The 9,168-nt window shown below is 41.1% G+C and overlaps 1 protein-coding gene across 4 annotated transcripts in view; it reads left to right on the forward strand.

The window, feature by feature from the left end:
- GDA (guanine deaminase) overlaps positions 1-9,168 on the forward strand; it is a 117,398-nt gene that overhangs the window by 48,069 nt on the left and 60,161 nt on the right. For 2 of the 4 annotated variants that reach the window (XM_017506381.2, XM_037730609.1), the window contains exon 2: positions 6,906-6,994. The exons of 1 other annotated variant lie outside the window; for it this stretch is intronic. In XM_017506381.2, the coding sequence (XP_017361870.1) occupies positions 6,906-6,994 (89 nt within the window). The remainder of the gene's footprint in view (positions 1-6,905; positions 6,995-9,168) is intronic. One more of the 4 variants, XM_017506382.1, reaches the window with a different exon arrangement.

Here is a 9,168-nt window from a genome sequence, read left to right on the forward strand (position 1 = left end):
GGATGCTTCTAATTCCAGCTACTACTTGGGAGGCTAAGGCAGGTGGAGGTTGCAGTGAGGTAATACTGCACCATTGCACTTCAGCTTGGGTTAGAGAGCAAGACTCCATCTCAAAAAAAAATTATTTCTAATTTTGTGGGTACATAGTAGGTGTATATAGTTACAGAGTACATGAAATGTTTTTATAAAGTTACACAATGCATAATAATCACATCATGGAGAATGGGGTATCCATCCCCTCAAGCATTTATCCTTTGTATTACAAACCAATCCAGTTATATTCTTTTAGTTATTTTAAAATGTACAATTAAGTTATTATTGACTATAGTCATCCTGTTGTGCTATCAAGTAGTACGTCTTATTCATTCTTTCTATTTTTCTCTTTTGTATCCACTAACGATTCCCCCATCCCTGCTGCAATGACCCCTTTCAGCCTCTGGTAACCATCGCTCTACTATTTCCATGATTTCAATTGTTTTTATTTTTAGCTTCCACAAATAAGTGAGAACGTGTGATGTTTGTCTTTCTGTACCTGGCGTATTTCACTTCCTGATCTCCAGTTCCATCCATATTGCAAGTGATAGGATCTCATTCTTTCTTTATGGCTAAATAGTACCCTATTGTATATAGGTAGCACATTTTCTTTATCCATTCATCTGTTGATGGACACTTAAGTTGCTACCAAATCTTAGTTATTGTGAACAGTGCTGCAATAAAGAGGAGTGCAGACATGTCTTCCATATATTTATTTTCATTCTTTTGGGTATATACCCAGTGATAGGATTTCTGGATCATCTGGTAGCTCTATTCTTAGTTTTCTGAGGAAACTCCAAACTGTTCTCCATGGTGATTTTACTAACTTACATTTCCACCAACAATGTATGAGTGTTCACATTTCTCCACATCCTCACCAGTGTTTGTTATTGCCTGTCATGGATATGAGCCATTTTAACGGGGATTAAATGATATCTCATTGTAGTTTTGATTTACATTTGGCTGCTGATCAACGATGTTGAGCACCTTTTTATGTGCTTCTTTGCCATTTGTATGTTAGATTTTTTTCTTAGAGTTGTTTGAGCTCCTTATATATACTCTGGTTATTAATCCCTTGCCAGATGGGTAGTTTGAAGATATTTTCTCATGTTCTGTGGGATATCTTTTCACTTTGTTGATTGTTTCCTTTGCTGTGCAGAAGCTTTTTAATTTGATGTTATCCCATTTGCCCACTGCTGTTTTGGTTGCCTGTGCTCATGGGGTATTACACAGGAAATTTTTGCCCAGACCCGGAGATTTCCCCCAATGTTTTCTTGTAGTAGTTTCATAGTCTGAAGTGTTAGATTTAAGTCTTTAATACATTTTGATTTGATTTTGTATATGGTGAGAGATAGGGGTCTAATTTCATTTTTCTGCATATGGACATCCAGTTTCCCCAGCACCATTTATTGATGATACTGTCTTTTCCCCAGTGTATGTTCTTGGCACCTTTGTCAAAAATGAGTTCCCTGTAGGTGTGCGTATTTGTTTCTGGGTTCTCCATTATGTTCCATTGGTCTGTGTGTCTGTTTTGTTTTTTATGCCAGTGCTGTGCTATTTTGATTACTATAGCTCTGTAGTATAATTTCAAGTCAGGTAATGTGATTCTTCCAGTTTTGTCCTTTTTGCTTAAAATAGCTTTGGCTATTCTGGGTCTTTTGTGGTTTCATATAATTTTTAGGATTGTTTTTTCTATTTCTGTAAAGAATGTCATTGATATTTTGATAGGGATTGCAGTGAATCTGTAGATTGCTTTGGCTATTGTGGGCATTTTTACAACATTGATTCTTCCAATCCATGAACATGGAATGTCTTTCAATTTTTTGGTGTCATCTTCAATTTTCTTTCTTCAGTATTTTATGGTTTTCATTATAGAGAACTTTCACTTCTTTGGTTAAGTTAATTCTTAGATATTTAATTTTATTTGTGGCCATTGTAAATGTGATTACTTTTAAATTTCTTTTTCAGAGTGTTTACTGTTGGCGTACAGAAATGCTACTGATTTTTGTATGCTGATTTTGTATCCTGCAACTTTACTGAATTTGTTTATCAGTTCTAATAGGTTTTTTTTTTGTATGGAATCTTTAGATTTTTTTCAAATATAAGATCATATTGTCAGCAAACAAAAATATGACTTTGATTTCAATTTGGAGGCCCTTTATTTCTGTCTCTTGTATGATTGCTCTACCTAGGACTTCCAGTACTATGTTGAATAACAGTGGTGAAAGTGGTCATCCTTGTCATGTCCCAGATCTAAGAGGAAAGGCTTTCAGCTATTTCCCATTCAGTGTGGTACTAGCTATGGGTCTATCATATATGGCTTTTATTATGTTCAGGTATGGCCCTTCAGTAACCAGGTTTTTAAGGGTTTTTATCTTGAAGGAATGTTGAATTTAATCAAATGCTTTTTCAGCATCAAGTGAAATGAGCATAAGGTATTTGTCCTTCATGCTGTTAATGTGATGTATCACATTGATTGATTTGCAGATGTTGAACCACCCTTACATCCCAGGGATAAATCTCTCTTGGTCATAAGAGTAGTTTATACACCATAGTTCCAGTGTTATAATGTTTGTGTTTTTCTGTGTACTTACTAGTACCAGTGAGTTTTGTACCTTCATGTGATTATTTATTACTCATTAACATCTTTTTTTTCTGATTGAAGTACTCCCTTCAGTATTTCTTATAGGACAGGCCTAGTGTTGATGAAATTCCTCAGCTTTTGTTTGTCTGGGAAAGTCTTTACTTCTCCTTCATGTTTGATGGATATTTTGCCAGATATTCTATTCTAAGATAAAAGGTTTTTTTGATATTATTTTGATATTTTATATTCCTTCAGCCTTTAAACGTATCATACCACTCTTTCCTGGCCTGTAAGCTTCCCGTGGAACAGCCTGCTGTCAGATGTATTGGAGTTCCGTTGTGTGTTCCCTCCCGCCCTCCCTCCCTCCCTCCTCCATCCCTCCCTCCTCCATCCTTCCTTTCCTCTCTCCTTCCCTCCTTCTGAGATGGAGTTTTGCTCTTATTGCCCAGGCTGGAGTGCAGTGGTGTGATTTCAGCACACTGCAACCTCTGCTTCCTGGGTTGAAGAGATTCTCTTGCCTCAGCCTCCTGAGTAGCTGGGATTACAGGTGCCTACTACCGCACCTGACTAATTTTTTGTATTTTTTAGTAGAGACAAAGTTTCACCGTGTTGACCAGGCTGATCTCGAACTCCTGACCTCAGGTGATCCACCCGCCTTGGCCTCCCACAGTGCTGAGATTGCAGACGTTGAGCCACCGTGCCCAGCCATGTTTCTTATCTCTTGCTACTTTTAGGATCCTTTCTTTATCCTTGATCTTTGAGAGTTTGATTATTATATGCCTTGAGGTAGTCTTTGAACTAAATGTGCTTGATATTCTATTACCTTCTTATACTTAGGTATTGCTACCTTTCTCTAGGTTTGGAAGGTTCTTTATCACCCCTTTGAATAAACTTTCCATCCTTATCTCTTTTCCTACCTCCTCTTTAGAGGCAAATCTAACAGTTACTGAATTTGTGGATTTTTTAGATCCTATAGGCTTGCTTCATTGTTTTTTATTCTCTTTACTTTTGTCTCCTCTGTGTATTTTCAAATAGCCTATTTTCAGGCTCACTAATTCTTTCTTCTGCTTGATCAATTCTGCTATTAAAACACTCTGCTGTATTCTTCATTATGCCAATTCCATTTTTCAGCTTCAGAATTTTTGCTTGATTCTTTTTAATCATTTCAATCTCTTTGTTAAATTTATCTCATAGAATTCTGAATTCTCTCTCTGTGTTGTCTTGAATTTCTTTGAGTTTCCTCAAAACAAGTATTTTGAATTCTCTTTCTGAAAGATTACATGTCTTTCTCCTGAATTAGTCCCTGGTACTTTATTTAGTTCTTTGGTAAGGTCATTTTTTTCCTGGAATGTCTTGATACTTGTAGATGTTTGTCTGTGCCTGGGCATTGAAGAGTTAGGTATTTATTGTAGTTGTCATTGTCTGGGCTTGTTTGTACCTATCTTTCTTGGAAAGGCTTTCCAGATGTTTGAAAGGACTTGGGTGTTGTGATCTAAACTGTATCTGCTTTAGCATGCATCCCAAGCCCAGTAACAGTGTAGTTCTTGCAGACTTGTAAAGGTAGTGCCTTGATGGTCCTGGATAAAATCTGGGAGAATTCTCTGGTCTACCAGGCAGAGACTCTTGTTCTCTTCCCTTACTGTCTCCCAAACAAACAGTCTGTCTCTCTGTTCTTAACCACCTGAAGCTCAGGGTAGAGTGACACAAGCACCTCTGTGGCCACAATCATTATGAATGTGCTGGGTCAGACTTGAAGCCAGTACAGCACTGGGTGTCGCCTAAGGCTTGCTGTAATCACTCCTCGGCTACTGTCTGTGTTCACTCAAGGCCATGGGGCTCTGCCGTCAGCAGGTGGTGAAGCCAGCCAGGCCTGTACCCTTCCCGTCAGGGTAGTGAGTCACCCCAATCCCCTGGGCAGTTCTAGTGGTGCCCTCAGGGAGCCAGCAAGGAGAGTCAAAAGCCTTAGAAAGCCACCTGGTGTTCTATTGAACTGTGGCTGAGCTGGTACTCAAATCACAAGCTGCCGTCCTTCCCACACTTCCCTCCTCTTTTCAAAGGTAGAGGAGCCTCACCTCGTGGCCACTGCCACCACATGTCCAGGAAAAGTACGGCCAGACTACTGCCTGTATTCCCTTAAGGCCCAAGGACTCTTAGTCAAATTGTAGTGAATTCTGATTTGTTCTTCAGGGAAGTTGGCTTCCCTCTGGCCCAGGGCAGACCCATAAATGCTGTATAAGAGCCAAGTTCTGGAATTGGGGTCCCCAAGAGACTGCTTGATGTTTTATCCTTTCGTGGCCGAGCTGGTAGCTAAAGTGCGAGACAAAGTACTGCTTACTTTACTTTCTGCTTTCCTCAAGCAGGAGTCTTACCCCATAGCCACCACAGCTGGGAATGTACTGAGTCTCACCCGAGGCCCTCAACATAGTACCTGCATATTGCTGGTTATTTGGGCCCAAGAGCTCTTCATTTAGCAGATGATGAATCCTACCAGGACTGAGTCTTTTCCTTCAAGGAATACGATTCTGTTTGGCTCAAAGTATATCTAGAAATGCTGTCAAGGAGCTAGGGCCTGGAAAGAGAGCCTCACATGCCTGACAGGTGCCCTGTCCCGCTGTGGCAGACCCGGTATCCAAGATGCAAGAAAAAGTCCTCCCCACTCTTCTCTCTCCTCTCCTTGAGTGGAAGGAAGGAGTCTCTTTTGGAGCTGTGAGCTGTGCAGCCTGGAATTAGGGGAGGGGTGATGCCAGCACTCCTGCAGCCACCCCAATTTGTGTCTCAGGAGGTTATGTTTCACCCCCCCCCGTCCTCACCCAGTCTGTTGTCTCTGGGTGCAGTTCAGCACCAGGACTCATATAAAAGTTGCAGTCCTTGTGGCCTAAATTTTCTTTTAAGTTTATTAGGGTCCCTGGGCACTTTAGCCAGCGTGGGCTATGGAGAGGCTTGTGGGAACTCAAGTTCTAGCTGCTGGGATCAGCCATTCCCCTCTGGCCAGGGCTGGTTTAAATGCTCCCTCTGGGCAGGCATCAGCTAAGTTTGGTCCAGTTTTCTTTTCTGTTATAACAGAACAGCGCTGAATTCAGCAGCTTACAGTTGATATGCTCTCCCTTCACCAGCCCCCAGAAATGCTCTTCACACCACATCACCATGACCCAGAGGGGTAGGGAAGGAGTAGTATATGCAATTCAAGACCAGTTTTTGTATCTCTTCAGTGCCTCTTTCAGTGGGATGAAGTTAAAACCAGGTACCATGACTGCTCACCTGATTTTTAGTTCTTATGAAGGTGCTTTTTAATATAGATAGTTGTTAAATTGGTGTCCTTGCAGGGGGTTAATGCTGAAGCCTTTTATTCTGCCATGTTGCTCTGCCTCTTCCATTAGCCTGCTTTTTTTTGTTGTTTGTTTTTTTTTTTTGGAGATGGAGCCTAGCTCTATTGCCAGGCTGTAGTGCAGTGGTACTATCTTGGCTCACTGCAACCTCTGCCTCCTGGGTTCAACCGATTCTCCTGCCTCAGCCTCCCAAGTAGCTGGGACTACAGGTGCGTGCCACCACGCCCAGCTAATTTTTGTATTTTTTTTTTGAGACGGAGTTTCGCACTCATTACCCAGGCTGGAGTGCAATGGCGTGATCTCGGCTCACTGCAGCCTCCGCCTCCTGGGTTCAGGCAATTCTCCTGCCTCAGCCTCCTGAGTAGCTGGGATTACAGGCACGCGCCACCATGCCCAGCTGATTTTTTGTATTTTTAGTAGAGACGGGGTTTCACCATGTTGACCAGGATGGTCTCGATCTCTTGACCTTGTGATCCACCCGCCTCGGCCTCCCAAAGTGCTGGGATTACAGGCGTGAGCCACCGTGCCCAGCCCTAATTTTTGTATTTTTTAGTAGAGATGGGGTTTCACCATGTTGGCCGGATGGTCTGGATCTCTTGACCTTGTTGTCTGCCCACCTTAGCCTCCCAAAGTGCTGGGATTATAGGCATGAGCCACCACGCCCGGCCACATTAGCCATTTTTAATACCATGTATTTTCAATTGAGAATTTTTCAAGTTTCATTTACATTGATGTTACGGCGGAAAAGGAGAAATCACATACAGCTTGTCTTTCGATGACCAAAAGCAAACCTCTTTTTTTTTGTTGTTTTTTTTTTTTTTTTGTCTCTAAACTCAATGCCATTTGGTGTCAAATACCTTTTAACTCAGCTACAGTATAGTTTCTTTAAAGAAGATTTACATATTTAATAAAAACAAGTGACAATGACTCACTAATATGTGATTCTTTTCTTTCCTTTAAAGATAGTGTTTTTAGAAGAAGCATCTCAACAAGAAAAACTGGCCAAAGAATGGTGCTTCAAGCCATGTGAAATAAGAGAACTGAGCCACCAGTAAGTCGTCACTTCTTCCCTTTTACTGGGTGCCATTAATAAGCTTAAATTATAGAAAGCCTACCTTGAGAGACAGACTTTAAAAAATAATAATTTAAAAAGAATTATTTTTTAATTATTTGTTAAGGGAGAAGATGGGAAGGAGAAGGTAAGCAGGAAGCTGAAGGATGGAAACTTAGAGAGCTGAGGCTGCCATCATTAATCAATTTCTTTAGCATATATCTGTTGAGCCTGCCATGTGCAGTAGTAGGGTCTGGAGGTGAAAAAGATCTTCAAAGCCCTTGTCCTCATGGGGTTTACAGTCCATGGGGGACAAAGACAGTAAACAAGCAAACAGATATCTGAGCATGACCATGGTAGATTGTGATATCATCTATAAAGGAAGGAAACAAGGTGGGGAGGGGTAGGGTAGAGGTTAACTATTAAGGAGTAGGAAGGAAAGATAATTTGAGAATCAGTTGGTTGGGGAAGACCAATGTTCAGAAGTACACTTGAGCTGTGACATTATATTTAAATTACTTTTAGTGGTTTTTAATACTTGTATAAAATATAGTTTTTAAAGAAATGATTGGGCCAGGCGCGGTGGCTCACACATGTAATCCTAGCACTTTGGGAGGCTGAGGCAGGTGGATCACCTGAGGTCAGGAGTTCAAAACCAGCCTGGTCAACATGGTGAAACCTCACCTCTACTAAAAATACAAAAATTGGTGGCAGGTAATCCCAGCTACTCAGGAGGCTGAGACAAGAGAATCGCTTGAACCCAGGGGGTGGAGGTTGCCGTGAGCCGAGATCATACCACTTCACTCTAGCCTTGGTAAAAGAACAAGACTCTGTCTCAAAAAAAAAAAAAAAAAAAAAAGGCTCATTTTCCTCATAGCCAGTCGATTTGTTTTATGGAAATGGGAAGACTTTCTTTGGTTATTATTTTTATTTTATTTTTAAATTTTACTTTAAGTTCTGGGATACGTGTGCAAAATGTGCAGGTTTGTTACATAGGTATACATTTTCTACGGGGGTTTGCTACACTTACGAACCCGTCATCTAGGTTTTAAGCCCCACATGCATTAGGTATTTGTCCTAATGTTCTTCCTTCTCTTGCCCCTCACCCCCCAATAGGCTCCAGTGTGTGATAGTCACCTCCCTGTGTCCATTTGTTCTCGTTGTTCAACTCCCACTTATGAGTGAGAGCATGCGGTGTTTGGTTTTCTGCTCCTGTGTTAGTTTGCTGAGAATGATGGCCTCCAGCATCATCCATGTCCCTGCAAAGGACATGAATGGGGAGACTTTTTTAAAGCTCAAATATTTTATCATGTTTCAGGCCAAGTAAGTTCTAAGGCCAATAAAAGTGGTACCATTTATATTCTGAAAATACTTTGATAACTTGGGAATTGACTTTCATGTAATATAGTGAGAGAGACTTAGGAATACCTGGTTTGAATCCACACACTGTAGTTTTACAGATGTTAAATGTCAAGCAAGCCACTTCCCTCTGAGCTCATCGACTATGAAGCTCATCCCTGGTGATAGTCCAGAGAGAAAGAGTGACTGTTCATAAAGTTTCACTCTACCAGCAGTTTTACTCACATCCCTTGCCTCTTTCCCTCTCCCTGCTGCCTCTCTATGGGCTTGGAAGCGTGTGGGCAGTGGGCATGGAAATGAATATAGTAGCTTCCGCTGTTGCCATCTACTTCGTCTTGCTAGATTTTCACATAAGAATCTATGATGAGGAACAACTGACATTTATAGTCACCTGCTTGCATGCCTTTGTGATGGAGGATTAGAAGAAGGCTTGGAAGCAGTTGAAGTAGAGGCAGAGATGGGATGAGACAATGGTGGAAGTGGTCGGAGGATGGAGAGGAGGGTGAACATAACCGTGGGTCTTCACATCTTTTTCATCCTCTTTATGAGATTGCTTTTAAAATTAAATCCATCAGAAATATAGATTCTAGGGGTCATATGTAAACACTGTACATAAAGAAGCAGTAAGGTAAGAAATAACTTAAAAATTAGTAGATATGTTGTGTTGCCTCCGAGACCTCTGTTCTGTTCCATTGGCCTATATCTCTGTTTTGGTACCAGTACCATGCTGTTTTGATTACTGTAGCCTTGTAGTATAGTTTGAAGTCTGGTAGTGTGATGCCCCACGCTTTGTTCTTTTTGCTTAGAATTGACTT

The sequence above is a fragment of the Cebus imitator genome, unplaced genomic scaffold, assembly GCF_001604975.1.
Source record: "Cebus imitator isolate Cc_AM_T3 unplaced genomic scaffold, Cebus_imitator-1.0 Scaffold355, whole genome shotgun sequence".
Taxonomy (NCBI): Eukaryota; Metazoa; Chordata; class Mammalia; order Primates; family Cebidae; genus Cebus; species Cebus imitator.